Here is a 16,171-nt window from a genome sequence, read left to right on the forward strand (position 1 = left end):
TGGTGAGTGAGGAGGAGTCTCTGATGGTGTGAGGTAGTGAGTTCCAGAGGGTGGGAGCAGCGATGGAGAAGGCCCTGTCCCCCCAGGATCTGAATTTGGTCCGGATGGAGGGGGTCAGGAGGTTGGTACCAGCAGAGCGGAGGTTGCGGGTGGGAGTGTGTCTGGAGAGGAGGTCAGCTAGGTAGGATGGGGCCAGGTTATGGAGGGCCTTGTAGGTCAAGAGGAGGATTTTGTACCGGATTATCTGGGGGATGGGGAGCCAGTGAAGCTTGTAAAGGACGGGGTGATGTGGTCACGGGTCCGGGAATGGGTGAGTAGACGGGCAGCGGAGTTCTGAATGTATTGGAGTTTATTGGTGATTTTTGAGGGTGAACCATAGAGGAGGCTATTGCAGTAGTCCAGACGGGAGGTGATGAAGGCATGGATGAGGGTTTCTGCAGCCGTGGAGGAGAGGGATGAGCGGAGACGGGCAATGTTTTTCAGGTGAAAGAAGGCTGACTTTGTGATCTGTTTAGTGTATTTGTCGAAGGAAAGGGTTTGGTCAAAGATGACGCCAAGATTCCGGATGTGAGGGGAGGTGGATACTGGGATACCGTCGATGTTGAGGGCAAAGTTATTGGTTGATTTTGTGAGCGTTTTTGGGCCAATGATGATTATTTCAGATTTATCACAGTTAAGCTTGAGGAAGTTGATTTGAAGCCAGGATTTTATTTCAGTGATGCAGTTTGTCAGGATAGAGTGGGTGTCGGTGGAGACGGACTTGGTGGAGATGAAAAGCTGGATGTCATCGGCGAAGCTGTGGAATTGGAGACCATGACGGCGGATTAAGTGACCGAGGGGGGACAGGTAAAGGATGAAGAGGAGGGGGCCAATAACTGAACCTTGGGGGACACCTTGGGGGAGGGGAGCAGTGGGGGATTTGCAGTTATTGATGGAGATGAACTGGCGTCTGTCAGAGAGGTATGATTTAATCCAAGAGAGGGCAGTGCCGGTAACGTTAAAGGTGGATTCAAGTCGGGCGAGGAGGATGGTGTGATTGATGGTGTCAAAGGCAGCGCTGAGGTCGAGGAGGACGAGAATGTTGAGGTTGCCAGCGTCAGAGGAGAGGAGAAGGTCGTTGGTGATTTTGAGGAGAGCAGTTTCAGTACTGTGGTTGGAGCGGAATCCGGATTGGAATGTTTCATACAGGTTATTGGCAGAGAGATGATGTTTGAGTTGAGTGGCTACAGCGCGTTCCAAAACTTTTGACAGAAAGGGTAGGTTGGAGATGGGTCTGAAGTTGTTTAGGGTGTCAGGGTTTAGACCAGGTTTTTTTAGAATGGGGGTAACAGCAGCAATTTTGAGGGAAGGTGGGACGATGCCTGTAGACAGGGAGGAGTTTATTGTTGCAATGATAAGTGGAGAGAGAGCAGGGAGGGAGGCCTTGACAAAGCTGGAGGGGATGGGGTCAAGAGTGCAGGTGGCAGTTTTCATTCCTATGAGGAGTTCAGAGAGGTCAGTAGGGGAGATTGGGGAGAACCGAGACAGGGGATGGCAGGACAAGGGGGGGCAGGTGGTTGGAGGGGGAGCGGGTGTGGCGGTGGTCAAGCTGTTGTAGATGTTGTAAATTTTGCGTTGGAAGAAAGAGAGGAAGGAGATGCAGTTGTCTACTGTGAATGACTGGGTGGTGGTGTTCAGGGGGCGGAGGAGTTTGTTTATTGTCGAGAAGAGTGCTTTTGGGTTTCCGGAGCCAGAGTGGATAATTTGAGAGTAGTAGGCGGAGCGGGCGCGGGAGAGGGCATCTTTGTAGTGTTGTAGGTGGTCCTTGTAGGCTTGGGAGTGAACTGTGAGACCCGTTTTATTGCGGAGTCTTTCAAGTTGGCGAGCACGAGTTTTCATCAGGCGGAGTTCAGGGGTAAACCAGGGAGCAGAATGGGTGAAAGAAACTGTTTTGGTTTTTACAGGCGCAAGCTGGTCGAGGCAGGAGGAGAGAGTGTGGTTGTAGTAGTCAGTGAGGTCGGAAGGGGTGTGGAGGTCAACGAAGGGAGAAGTGTACATTTTTTCAGAGAGGGTGGATGAGAATGAGGTAGGTGAAAGAGCGTTTAGCTTACGGAAGTTGATAGTGTGATAATGCCTTGGTGTTGGGGCGGGGATGTTGATGGTTAGAGTGATGGCTAAGTGGTCAGAGAGGGTGAGGTCGGAGCCAGAGAGATGGTGCAAATTTAATCCAGTGGAGCAGACAAGGTCCAAAATGTGACCACGGATATGGGTAGGAAAGTCGACATGTTGAGTGAGGTTAAAGCAGGTGAGTAAATCAGTGAAGTCAGTGGTTATTGTGGAGTCAGTGGAGTCCATGTGGATATTGAAATCACCAAGGAGGAGGATTGAGGGGGAGAGGGAACATAGCTGGGTCAGAAAGTAGGAGAAGTCAGACAGGAATGATGGGTGTGGTTTGGGAGGGCGGTAGACGACAGCCATGACTGACTGCGTGCGACCAGAGAGTTTAAAAGCCAGGTGTTCAAATGATGGAGCAGATGAGATGGAGATGAGGTTGGTCTTGATGTCTTGACGGTGGATAACGGCAATTCCACCACCTCGGCCCTCCGAGCGTGGTTTATTGACGTAGGAATATCCATTGGGTGTGGTGAGGTTGAGCGTGTAGTAGTCCAGAGGTTGTTGCCAGGTTTCGGTGAGACAGAGAAAGTCCAGTTTGTTATCCAGGATGTATTCGTTCAGGATGAGGCATTTGTTGTTGAGGGACTGGGTGTTGAACAGGGTGAGCTTGATGTTGTTTTGAACAGCAGGGATGAATTCAGGTGATTTAGCCAGGGTTCGTAGGCAGGAGGTGCGATCGTGTGCGTTGCTGTGACCAGGTGCACTGGGACGAAGAGTGAGAGTGCGCTGAGCCGACCAGAGGACGGGGATGGAGTGACCTGATTGCAAATAAACAAACTTACGACCGGAGCCACGGTGAATGTACCTGGGTCGTCGGAGGAGTCCATTTGATTTGATGGCAGGGATGCATGATGGGGTGGAGCGGGTATTGAGCAGAAGGAGCCTTGCGGCGGAGTACCGCAGAGCCATGCCAGGCAGGAGCGGAGAGACGAGACGAGGCCAAGGTTGAGGAGGTGAAACAATGGTCCCAACCCACGAGAGCGGGCCCAAGGAAACGAAGGAGCCAGGTAGGTGAAGCCAGGAAAAGAGCCGGGACCAAGCAGAGGGCAGGCAGGAGCAAAGAGACGATCACGAGGCCAAGGTTGATCACGGCAAAGCTCACGGCAATCGACCGCCGCCGCTACAAATCTAGATCACGGCGGGAAACCGCCACCAAACCGCTGTGATGGTCACAACCCACGAGAGCGCGCCCGAGGAAACAGCGAGCAGGTGAAGGAGCCGGGCAGGCGAAGCAGGGAGCAGAGCCGGGGCTATGCAGAGGGCAGACTCAATGGCCAAAAAATCCACACGACCACCAAAAAAGAAAGTAACTGACAGTGGCCCGGTCGAAGAAGCGGCGAGCATGTGACGCCTGTGTCCTCTTCATACCGGACCGGAAGCGGAAGCTACCAGGCTTTAAAGCTTTAAAGCTTTAAAGGTCACATTAACAAAATCTAGAATAATTTCAATATAATTCCAATGAACTTTTGGTTCGAAGACATCTTGAAAAGTAAGTTCACCCCCACAAAAAAAATATTCCATATTAAATGCCAAGTCTGTATTTCTCAATATAATCACCACTGCAGTCCACACATTTCTGCCAACATTCAAGTAGTTCTGTGAAGCCATCAAAATAGAACCGTGTGTCCTGCTGACTTAACCAGCGCTTCACAGTGGCCTTGACATCATTGTCAAAAGCAAAATGTTCTTCATAAAGGTGTTCCTTAAGTTTGGGGAAGAGATGAAAATTTGACAGAACCAAGTCGGGGCTGGTGATCCTTTGTGGTGGTACTCCATTGACTGTCTCTTCCTCTCAGAATCGTAATGGTGCACCAATCTTTTATCGGTCATCCCAACTCATCCCCAGTCAGTCATTCCATCTCTCTTCTCCAGTCAGTCATCCCAACTCTAATCTCCAGTGCTTCATGCTTCACAGCACAAGGTCGTGCTGCCATATGTCATATATTGTCAAGTCCGTAGCCGATGAAGACCAGAATTGGACAGATAGCCAAACATTGCTTTAACTCCGAGGCGTATAACTGAACTTAGCGGGATTGTCTTATCGCGCGCGCGGGAAAGGCCCAAAGCCTGATCTGATCGGACGGCTGCCACAGGATTTTTATTCCTCAAACGCACAAACAAATAAACACACACGACAAGGAAAATTCACCATACAATAATGAAATGCCAAAATAAAGAATTTAATGAAAACAAATGCAGTACGATAAAAATGAAAGGTAAGGTAAAACTATATCCTAACTTGAGACGTCTCCACTCGGACACGAAAACACAGACAAGGGGAAAGATTAAAGAAAATAAATTAATGTTCTTTTTATCTCGGCCGACACTCAGCTTGCTCAACAAGATCATTGAAAGACGTCAGCAGGACGATGTGGCCCAAAGCGGCTCGCGCGGGAAGCGCTCCGACATTGGCGCCAGTGCTGCGCATCGAAAACGCCTGGTGCCAAGCAAATAGCCAAGACGGCCACCTTTGAGATTGACCCTCCTCATCCTGGTGTCATAAAGCACGGCCTTGAGCCCTCTACGAGCCCAACAGGCGCCGAAACACGACCAACGCAGTCCAGAGCTCCTTGGTGAGACCCACACGACCAGCTCACGAAGGACAGGATGGCCGCCTTCTTGTTCGAGCAAAAACCCAAGAGAACTCCTACAGAGAGAGACCTAAGAGGTGCGCTCTTCTTCCTCTTTCCGTTTTCTCCAAAGCGCACAACTCCACGACCCAGCCGAACAAACAATGGCTTGCGTCCTGTTCCAGCACACAAGCAAGCAGTAGCCGAGAGCCACCTGAGACAAAAAGCGACCGACCGGGGCTAAAGCCAGAACAACAGAGAGCGAGGGAAAGGGAGGAGGGATTCATCCTCCCTTGTCCCTCGCTGACGTCATTCCCGGACCAATCCTGACGTCCCATTACATCATCCCATAGCCCTTAACTAGTCACAAGGCTCAGGGCATGGTTTCTCCATTACGAGTCCTTGGAGGCGGAGTCTAGAAGTCCTTCGGGAATGTTCGGCTGGGCGGGGTTCCCTTGCCGATCTTAATGTCCGGTTATACTCTCAACGATGTCGGTTTAATGGCTGTTGTTGTAATTGTTGTTGTAATGGCAGCCCTTTTTTATGAAATAAAATATAAGGAACAAATCACAGGGGCAATTACACACTGGGAATTATCCTTAAGCCCTACCTAATTAGCATAGCTCCACCCCTCGTATGGAGACACATATACGATCTTATGCTCTACAAATTCCCTACTTATGTACATCGAGGTGGGCTTCTTCTTGGTGTCACACGGTCCAAGCTAAACTAAACATTCCGAACTTCACTAAGGTATTTCATTACCTACCCCCATAAATGTAACAATATGTTTATATATGAGTGCGTACATATGCAGTGTGTATGTATATATTTGTGTGTGTGTCTGTGTGCGTGTGTGTGTCTGTGTGCGTGTGTGTGTGTGGTCATGAAGCACAACATAACATTCTCTTTGCCAACTCCCCCTCCCTCCTCCTTATCGGCAGAGTTTGGGGGGGCAGGGGGGCAATGCCCCCACCTTAATGTATTCAGTAGTTTACGATTAAGATAAAAACACCCTGTATTTAAACGTGAGTAACAATAATGAACGTAAACTGTATTTGTGATTTCACGTACACTGTAACCACACTCACAAACAGTAATTTTGGAAGTCAGACCTAGCTATCCATTATTAATATTTGCCCCCCTTGCCCCCCCCCCCCCCACCCAAATAGAGAAGTCAAACTATGCCTATGCTCCCCCCTTCTTCTCTCTCACTCTCTCTCTCCCTTCTTCTCCCTCTCCCCCTACTTTTCTCTCACTCCCACACCCCACCCCTTGCACCCCACCCCTCCTGGAGTGAAAAGCGACGTGTGGTGAGGAGTCGCTCTCCCCACCCCTTCCTTTCTCTCTCTCTCTCTCTGGCCTCCTATCTCCGCTATGTTTATACGACAATCACACTATGTATTGGTCATTTCCCACCAAGGGAGACTATTTTCACAAAAAAGAACGACCGCCTTGTTCATTGTCATGTCCAATAAGACATACCCGTACAAATAGACTGATGAGGAGGGGGGGGGGGGGGGCATGAGGAGGTATCCGTTAATGCTGAAAATCTGTTAAATCGAAAGGTTATTTTTGAATGGTAATAAATGCCCTGCCGTGCATAACGGACATTATTAAACATGCATGATGCAGTACATGTATGTAATAAAAACACTCATATAAGAGGTAAACAGAAGAAAACAAGCATGAAATAGAAATGAAATAAGTATATTGTTGTGGTTTTGGAATAAAGGATAATTCCCCCTCGTAGGTAGACGCACCACAACATGAAGCCTCGTGATAGTTCAGTTATTTCTTAGTGAATGTAAGCGTTGTCCTTTCCTGTGTTAGTTTTGTGTTGAGCAGGCCCGTGAGTAGGGCGGTCTTTTGGCGCTAGCATGCCACGTGGCAGGCCTGAACAGGTCTGGCGAGGCCAAAGGGAGGCACTGCAGGGCATGGGGAGGGAGTGGCCAGTAAGCAACGAGCCACCAATCAGGGCTCAAGGGGAGTGGCTAACCACGACGATGAGAGGTGGGGTTTGGAACATTCGAGTAAGGCCGGGGCGGAGCCATAAAACCCTGCTCCAAGCCCCCCCCCCCCCCCACCTCAGATGAGTTCTGAGATGAGTTGAGTTCAAGAGAGTTGCGCGTCAGTTCAGTTGAGTCGGAGCCCCTGTGAGAGTGAGTGGAGTTGAGTTGAGCTTGAGAACGCACGAGAACGCGCCGCAGAACGAGTGCATTGAATTGCCGGTTATCGTGATTGTACATGAACTTGCCCCGTGCCCCATGCCCTGCGCTCTGCGCTGTATTAATCGCGTGCTCGGGAGGACGACACGTGCCGGGCCACAGAAGCGCGATCTCCTCCTGCCTGCCTTCTCCTGCATACGTGCCGTGACCGCCAGAGAGCCACGCCGGACGTGCTGCCCCGGAGCGACCGACGGCAAAGCGCGTTTGGCGCGCGAACTTCTTCTCTTCTTCTCCCCGTGTGCGTGAGTGGGCCCTGTGTCTGGGTATTAAGTTGAATTGGTTAAGCTTCTACTCTGTGTCCCCTTTCCTTCATCCTGATCATTGTACAGTGTAAATAAATTGTGTTCTTCCTCTGATTTGACCGTTCCCGTCCTTTCAATTGATTGGCATCGCATGATACGACTAGAACCGCTCGAATCGGGTTCCATAAAAGTAACGGCACGAGTCACGTGATACGCATACCGCTTGGGCGTACTTGATTAAGCGTGGCTTGTGCGAGGTTCAGTCCCCGCTTTTGTGGCAGCGTGGGCTAAAGGTACGTGCGACGTTGACCCGATACCCTTTTTCACGCTTGCTCCGGAAGTGGCGATTCGGCCTCGTGGACACGAAGACCCAGAAGGGGAAAAAGGGGTTTAATCCCCCCTTTGTAACGGGAACGGGCTTCGGGAGATCCGCAACAATATATAGTACTTTACTGTACTCAGTGTTTGTACCGTAATCGATAATGGTAACTCAGACAATACTTTTATTCTGAGTCGGAGATAAGAGGCCAAGGAGGTGAATGCTCCCATGAATCACAACCTTCAAAGTCTGGGTGATAATCTAATCAGACACCGTTTAGTTTTTTAAACCATACTCATAGCATACGCAAGCAACAGGTACACCAGACTCTAACTTTGCAATAACCTCTAATTTCTGGGCAACACTCAGATTCTTTATATAGGAACTGGCATTCAGGGGATTCCGTAAAAAAAACATTTCACATGTTATCCCTCAGCACCACCGTCCTTAGAAGCCATGGTAAATCACTTCTACAACTTTTATGCTAATAAAAAACAAAGAAAAGCATAAAGGCAAAGACTGAACTCCAAACGTTTTTACAGGTTGGTAACGACATCTTCCGGGTCAGGTAGTGTGTAGCCTGATGCTCACGTTTGTCTCAGCTCCCTCTATTGGTATACTCTTGAATTACCGGACAGCGTTCACAAACCTTATTTTTGTCCCTTTTTTGTTTTTGTCCGTTAAATCCGAAATCTGTTAAATTGAGGTCCGTTAAATCGAGGTTTTACTTTATACATGCATAGGGTCACTTTTTTTCGTCCAAATAAGATAACCTAAAAAGTAAGCATTTTGATTGGTCTGTGGGGGCCCATCATGCTTCGATGAGAAACTTCCTCTCAACCTTAAAGTGTCCCAGTCCATCGATGATGTGTGTGAAGTTTCACATTGATCTGTGCAGTGGTTCTGAAGATCTTTTTTGTGAATCCAAAATGGCCTCCAAGCCTTTGCACCAATTAGCTTTGCTGGAGGATTTGCATTGGTCTCATGACTTATAACGGCCATGTGAAATTTTAAGTTTATTGGTGTAGTGATCGCCAAGAAAGAGCTGTCACATCTATATAATAATAGCGTAAGGACTCGACTTTGTTATCCCTTTTACGCCGAACCCAGTGACCCGATGCCCACGGCACTAATGGATTTACGATCTACGAACCGCGCTCTTTGTTTATCACGTACAGCCATACTCGAAAAATCGGAATTAGCCGACATTGGGGCCCAAAAGCATCCGATTAACTGCCGATACGACGCCATCGTATTGGCGTCTGCTGGGCGAAGGCAAAAGCAAGCCGTCCGCTGAGTGGACAATCCAGAGCATGCATTTGTGCCGGTGTCGGCGATCGTTGTTCATATACGCACTCTTCATTCTCATCTTTCTTCCTAACTCTTACTCGGACAAGCAAATCCCCTATGCCATCCATAATGGTACACTCTATCCATACACCACATCCTCCCTTCCGTGGATGTTCCACGGGTTTCGGCTAGTATACAATATTGCAGAATAATAATAACTAGAGCGAAGTCGATGATGTGCCATCACAAATCCCCATGCTTCCCAACTAAAGAATGAATCAAAATCAAATTTTGAGTTTATCCATTTTTCCCCCGTTTTGACCCTAGTTACCCATGGTCCCATGGGACATGAACCGGGGGTCAAATCACAAAAATTGTTGTATATTTCATGCGTCCCCAATGTTGATTGCACATACAAAGTTTCATTACCCTCGCCAGAGGACAGGGTATTGCATTTGAGTCAGTTAGTCTGTTTGTCTGTTTATTTGTTTGTCCACACAGAATAAATATGATTTTCTCTGCAACCGTTGGTCCGATTGACAGGAAATTTTCACGATAGGTGCGCCTCTTCCTGTAGAATTTTTAATGATAATGATGACGTCATAGGTCACGTGGTATGGGGCCATCTTGGAAAAAACGAAAAACTTTACACCTCTATATCTCCGAAAGTGCTGCATCGAAAAAATTGACACATGGCTCATTGTAAAGAACTTTCCATGGGGAATAACATACGTTAATGAAGATGTCATAAGTCCCACAGGCCTCATTATGACGTCATAATTCGACAAGTACAAAACTTCATCCGATCAGGATGAAATTTCTTGAGTGTCATCTAGGGATAAATTGGTGGATGAAAAAAAGGATTACGTCATTGGTCACGTGGTTCAGCCGCCATATTTGTTTTAACACAAAAGCCTTAAAAACCACTAAAAACACGTCCTGGTTTTAAAATGTTTTAATGTGTGCCCAGAATTGCATTTTTTTTAGTATTTGACCTTTTGATCCTGCCCTAGGGGTGGGGCCAAAAGTGATACTGCTCTTGCACCTTCATACCATGTGGTGATCATATCTACCAAGTTTGTTGAATTTCTGGCCAACTATTTAGGAAGAGAGCGTGATGGATGGACAGACGGATGGACAGATGGGCAGACAGACAGACGGAGCCGATTACAATATCACCCCATTTTTTTTTTCAATTTTTTTTTTTGAACCGAGGACAATAATGAGGGCTTTCCAGTGCAAATTGCAGATCAATACCTGAACGATAACTAAGTTTTGATGTCCAAAGTATTTTTTATGATTACGTTAAGGAGTAGGTGCCGACACCACAAGCTTGGATCAAATTGGAGCATTTCTAAAAGTCAGAGGTCATAAGGTAAATTGATGGATTAGGTCAAAAATGAAGACCACGAGGATCACCTTCAGATAATTATAATTCGATGTAGAACATTTTTGAACCAGCTTTAACCGATTTCATGCTACAGGTGACACAAATTTCCTTAAAGGTCAAGATCAGAGTCAAAAATAAAAGAGCAAGGTCAATAATGAAGACCGTTGAATGATGAACTCTAGACCATTGTCTGTGTATGTACCAAACTTTCTGTAGCATGAACCATTTTTACGCTAAAGGAAAAAAAATTCTTAACGGTCAAGGTCGTTAAACGTCAATGCTAAAAAATATGTTCTGAAAATATACAGTTTTTGGTGGAGGAAATTTCAGTAAGGTAAAAAATAAAATAATAATACACCAGGGTAACCAGACATATGGATCACTCTGTACCAAACATTCGGACAGGGCATTTACCGGGATCTGGTAAAACAATACAAAATGTAAAAGTTAGGAAAGCTAAACAAAGTCCATCCAGGGAAACATATACCCAGTGTTTAAACGTCTACAACCCTCACTGTGTGGGTTGAACACTTGTTGACAGTCCAGACCGTTCGGGGTCCACTCACTCGCTCTCTCCGCCGAACAACATCCGCCTGACCTCAGACAGCTCAGCAGGAGGAAGGTGTTTCTCTAAACAGCGTTCGAGCGAGTGCATGTTCACTTCAGCCATCACTACACAGCCACAGGATAAAGGGGCGTGGCGAAAAGTGGCCACAAGGCCGAAGGTTGTTGTTGTTGTTGTTATTGTTGTTGGTGTGGTGTGTATGTCTACGTGCATACCGTCCAATAGGGCCACAGAAAAACATTAAAATAATAATAAACACGAGATTATTGAAAGACTAAAGCACAAATATTAAGCCAATAAATCGATCAAAACTTTGAGCCAGCAATGTCCAAACTGCTTTCCACAGCAACTCTGCCGAGAATGTGGTGTACAATGCATGAAAAAGTGTTCCATGGCCTTCTGGAACTTGACAGGCTGTGCAGAGGTTTGTTCCATGACAACAATGCAAAACATATTTTCAACAAGTTCAAAGGACACAAACCTGGGAAGCGTCACACGTTCCGTCCACGAGTTACAACGAAAATGCTTGTCAGGGAATTGGTTGTTAAAGGAGTCCGTAGTTGAAGCATCAGCTTTTACACGAGCCTCGACTTTGTATACAAAGAAAGGGTCTGCACCACAGGCCTATCCAAGAAGACGATAAAAGATGATGTTTTTAAGCGGTCAATGCGCTTCGATGTTATGTTATGTCCGATCATTCATCCTTCCAGCCATCTGTCCAAAAAATGAAGAAGAGGAACCTGTATAACCCAACGTGTTTAATTATAATAAAGGGTTATAAAGAGTTACATAAAGGGTTCTTAAGGATAATTCTAAAGGGTAATTGTAAAGGGTAATTGTAAAGTGTATTTCTAAAGGGTAATTGTAAAGGGTAATTGTAAAGTGTATTTCTGAAGTGTAATCCTAGTTTGCTCCAAAGGGTAAGTCTAGACTCCAGAGGGTTCTAAACTAATTCCAAATGGTAATTCTAGAGGGATCTAAAGGGTAATTCTAGGGTGTTCTAAAGGGTAATTCTAGATTAGAGGGTCCTAGAGAGTAATTCTAGAAGGTTCCAGGGGCTTCCAAAGGGTATTTCTAGAGGGTTCTAAAGAGCCGTTCTAGAGGGTTCCAAACGGTAATTCTCGAGGCTTCTAAACTAATTCTAAAGGGTAATTCTAATATGGTTAAAAGTGTAATTCGAGGGGGTTCTAAACAGTGATTCGAGGGGGTTCTAAAGGGTAATTCTAGAGGGTTCTAGATGGTAATTCTAGAATGTTCCAGATGGTTCTAAAGGGTAATTCTAGCGTGTTCTGGAAGGTTCCAAAGAGCAATTCTAGAGGGTTTTAAAGGGTAATTCTAGAGGCTTCCAAACAGTAATTCTAGAGGGTTCTAAACAGTAATTCTAGAGGGTTCTAAAGGGTATTCTAGAGGCTTCTAAAAAGTAATTCTAAAGGGTAATTCTAATGGGGTTAAAACTGTTATTCTAGAGGGTTATAAACAGTAATTCTAAAGGGTAATTCTAATGGGGTTAAAACTGTAATTCTAGGGGGTTCTAAACAGTAATTCTCAGGGGTTCTAAAGGGTAATTCTAGAGGGTTCTAGATGGTAATTCTAGAATGTTCCAGATGGTTCTAAAGGGTAATTCTAGCGAGTTCTGGAAGGTTCCAAAGAACAATTCTAGAGGGTTTTAACGGGCGATTCTAGAGGCTTCTAAACAGTAATTCTAAAGGGTAATTATAATGGGTTCTAAACTGTAATTCTAAAAGGTAATTATAATGGGTTCTAAACAGTAATTCTAAAGGGTAATTATAATGGGTTCTAAACTGAATTCTAGATGGTTCTAAAGGGCAATTATAGAGGGTTCTAAACAGTAATTATAGACGGTTCTAAACAGTAATTCTAGAGGGTTCTAAACAGTAATTCTAGAGGGTTCTAAACAGTAATTCTAGAGGGTTCTAAAGGGTAATTCTAGAGGCTTGCAAACAGTAATTCTAAAGGGTAATTCTAATGGGTTCTAAACTGTAATTCTAGCGGGATCTAAAGGGTAATACTAGAGGGTTCTAAACAGTATTTCTAAAGGGTAATTCCAAAGGGTTCTAAACTGTAATTCTAGAGGGTTCTAAAGGGTAATTCTAGAGGGTTGTAAACAGTAATTCCAAAGCATGATTCCAGGAAGTTATAAAGGGTAATTCTAGAGGGTTCTAAAGGGTAATTATAGAGGGTTGTAAACAGTAATTCCAAAGGGTGATCCCAGGGAGTTCTAAAGGGTAATTCTAGAGGGTTCTAAAGGGTAATTCTAGAGGGTTCTAAACAGTAATTCCAGAGGGTTCTAAAGGGAATTCTAGAGGGTTCGAAACAGTAATTCTAATGGGTTCCAAACTGTAATTATAGAGTGTTCGAAACAGTAATTCCAGAGGGTTCTAAAGGGTAATTCTAGAGGGTTCAAAACATTAATTCCAAAGGGTGATTCCAGGGAGTTCTAAAGGGTAATTCTAGAGGGTTATAAAGGGTAATTCTAGAGGGTTCTAAACAGTAATTCCAGAGGGTTCTAAAGGGAAATCTAGAGGCTTCGAAACAGTAATTCTAATGGGTTCCAAACTGTAATTATAGAGGGTTCTAAAGGGTAATTCTAGAGGGTTCGAAACAATAATTCCAAAGGGTAATTTTAGAGTGTTCTAAAGGGTAATTCGAGAGGGTTCTAAATAGTAATTCCAAAGGATAATTTCAGTGGGTTGTAATAAGTAATTCCAGAGGGTTCTAAAGAGTCATTCCAAATGGTAATTCTAGTGGGTCCCAAAGGGTATTTCTAGAGGGTTCAAAGGTGAAATTCTAGAGGGTTCTAGAGGGTAATTCTAGAATGTTCCAGGGAGTTTTAAAGGGTAATGCTAGTGAGTTCTAGAGGGTTCGAAAGAGCAATTCTAGAGGGTTCTAAACGGTAATTCTAGAGGCTTCTAAACAATAATTCTAATGGCTAATTCTAATGCGTTCTAAACTGTAATTCTAGAGGGTTCTAAAGGGTAATTCTAGAGGGTTCTAAACAGTAATTATAGTGGGTTATAAAGGGTAATTATAGAGGCTTCTAAACAGTAATTTTAAAGGGTAATTCTAATGGGTTCTAAACTGTAATTCTAGAGGGTTCTAAAGAGTAATTACAAATGGTAATTCTAGTGGGTTCCAAAGGGTCATTCTAGAGGGTTCAAAGGTGTAATTCCAGAGGGTTCTAATGTGTAATTCTAGAGGGTTCTAGAGGGTAATTCTAGAAGGTTCCAGAGGGTTCTAAAGCGTAATTCTAGAGTGTTCTAAAGAGCATTTCTAGAGGGTTCTAAAGGATAATTCTAGAGGCTTATAAACAGTAATTCTAAAGGATAATTCTCATGGGTTCTAAACTGTAATTCTAGAGGGTTCTAAAGGGTAATTCTAGAGGGTTCTAAACAGTAATTATCGTGGGTTCTAAAGGGTAATTATGGAGGCTTCCAAACAGTAATTTTAAAGGGTAATTCTAATGGGTCTAAACTGTAATTCTAGAGGGTTCTAAAGAGTCATTCCAAATGGTAATTCTCGTGGGTCCCAAAGGGTATTGTTAGAGGGTTCAAAGGTGAAATTCTAGATGGTTCTAGAGGGTAATTCTAGAAGGTTCCAGCGGGTTTTAAAGGGTAATGCTAGGAAGTTCTAGAGGGTTCTAAAGAGCAATTCTAGAGGGTTCTAAAGGGTAATTCTAGAGGGTTCTAAACAGTAATTATAGTGGGGGTATGAAGGGTAATTATAGAGGCTTCTAAACAGTAATTTTAAAGGGTAATTCTAATGGGTTCTAAACTGTATTTCTAGAGGGTTCTAAAGAGTAATTACAAATGGTAATTCTAGTGGGTTCCAAAGGGTCATTCTAGAGGGTTCAAATGTGTAATTTCAGAGGGTTCTAATGTGTAATTCTAGAGGGTTCTAGAGGGTAATTCTAGACTGTTCCAGAGGGTTCTAAAGGGTAATTATAGAGTGTTCTAAAGAGCAATTCTAGAGAGTTCTAAAGGATAATTCTAGAGGCTTATAAACAGTAATTCTAAAGGATAATTCTCATGGGTTCTAAACTGTAATTCTGGAGGGTTCTAAAGGGTAATTCTAGAGGGTTCTAAACAGTAATTATAGTGGGGTATAAAGGGTAATTGTGGAGGCTTCTAAACAGTAATTTAAAAGGGTAATTCTAATGGGTTCTAAACTGTAATTCTACAGGGTTCTAAAGAGTAATTACAAATGGTAATTCTAGTGGGTTCCAAACAGTCATTCTAGAGGGTTCAAAGGTATAATTCTAGTGGGTAATAAAGGATAATTTTAGAGGGTAATTCGAGAAGATTCCAGAGGGTTCTGAAGGGTAATTATAGAGAGTTCAAGAGGGTTCTAAAGAGCAATTCTAGAAGGTTCTAAAGGGTAATTCTCATAGGTTCTAAACTGAAATTTTTGAGGGTTCTAAAGGGTCATTCTAGATGGTTCTAAACAGTAATTTTAGAAGGTTATAAAGGGTAATTCTAGAGGGTTCTAGAGGGTAATTCTAGAAGGTTCCAGAGGGCCCTAAAGGGTATTTCTAGAGGATAATTCTAGAAGATTCCAGAGGGTTCTAAATGGTAATCCTAAACAGTTCTAGAAGGTTCTAAAGAGCAATTCTAGAGGGTTCTAAAGGGTAATTCTCATGGGTTCTAAACTGTAATTCTAGAGTGTTTTAAAGGGTAATTCTAGAGGGTTCTAAACAGTAATTTTAGAGGGTTATATAGGGTAATTATAGAGGGTTCTAAACAGTAATTCCAAATGGTAATTATAATGGGTTCCAAAGGGTAATTCTGGAGGGTTCTAAAGAGTTGTCTAAAGGGTTCTGGGGGGTTCTAAAGAGCAATTCTAGAGGGTTCTAAACAGTCATTCTAAAGGGCAATTCTAGAGGTTCCAAAGTGTAATTCCAGAGGATTATAAAGGGTAATTCTAAAGGGTTCTGGAGTTGTCAGCATTTAAAACTTGTAACTTGCATGGATTGCACACAATCTGCCAAACTGCATCGCTTCCTTCAGACACGGGTCAGATTTTTGACCACAGTAGACAAGAGTGAATATTCTAGAGTTAAACCAATGTCTGGATTCAATCAGGCTTGTTTAGCAAGATATTATATAGACATTCCCATAATTCTAGCATACGAGGGAATGCACATTAGTCTCTTACTATGTTTTACATGTGTCTTCCATGTCAGTGTCTTACATGTCAGCCCATCCTCATTAAGTGATCTCAAGAAAGAAATCTGAAAGCTCCTGAATCATTTTACGTGAACATGGATTTTTGCATTCAGTGAAACAGCAATGGCACTTCTTCGTTTGTTTGTAGCACAAGGCTGCGGGGTGGCATCATTGGCTGAAGAGGTGCATCATTGGCTGGGGGCGTGGCTGTGCTGCTGATGCAGTGCCCT

General features: G+C 44.3%; 1 protein-coding gene across 5 annotated transcripts in view; it reads right to left on the reverse strand.

The window, feature by feature from the left end:
• The window catches only part of UPB1 (beta-ureidopropionase 1), an 85,739-nt gene extending 74,350 nt beyond the window's left edge, over positions 1 to 11,389 (reverse strand). For 3 of the 5 annotated variants that reach the window (XR_010984774.2, XM_068118811.2, XM_068118810.2), the window contains exon 1: positions 10,760 to 10,905. Coding sequence is in view for 2 of the 5 variants with exons in the window: in XM_068118811.2 (XP_067974912.2) it covers positions 10,760 to 10,863 (104 nt within the window). In the remaining 3 variants the exon portion in view is untranslated. Of the gene's footprint in view, positions 1 to 10,708 lie in introns of all 5 variants that reach the window. The other 2 variants (XR_010984775.2, XM_078780812.1) reach the window with 2 other exon arrangements.
• Between the last annotated feature and the right edge of the window lie 4,782 nt (positions 11,390 to 16,171).

The sequence above is a fragment of the Myxine glutinosa genome, chromosome 6 (genome assembly GCF_964187855.1).
Source record: "Myxine glutinosa chromosome 6, kmMyxGlut1.1, whole genome shotgun sequence".
NCBI classification, from domain to species: domain Eukaryota; kingdom Metazoa; phylum Chordata; class Myxini; order Myxiniformes; family Myxinidae; genus Myxine; species Myxine glutinosa.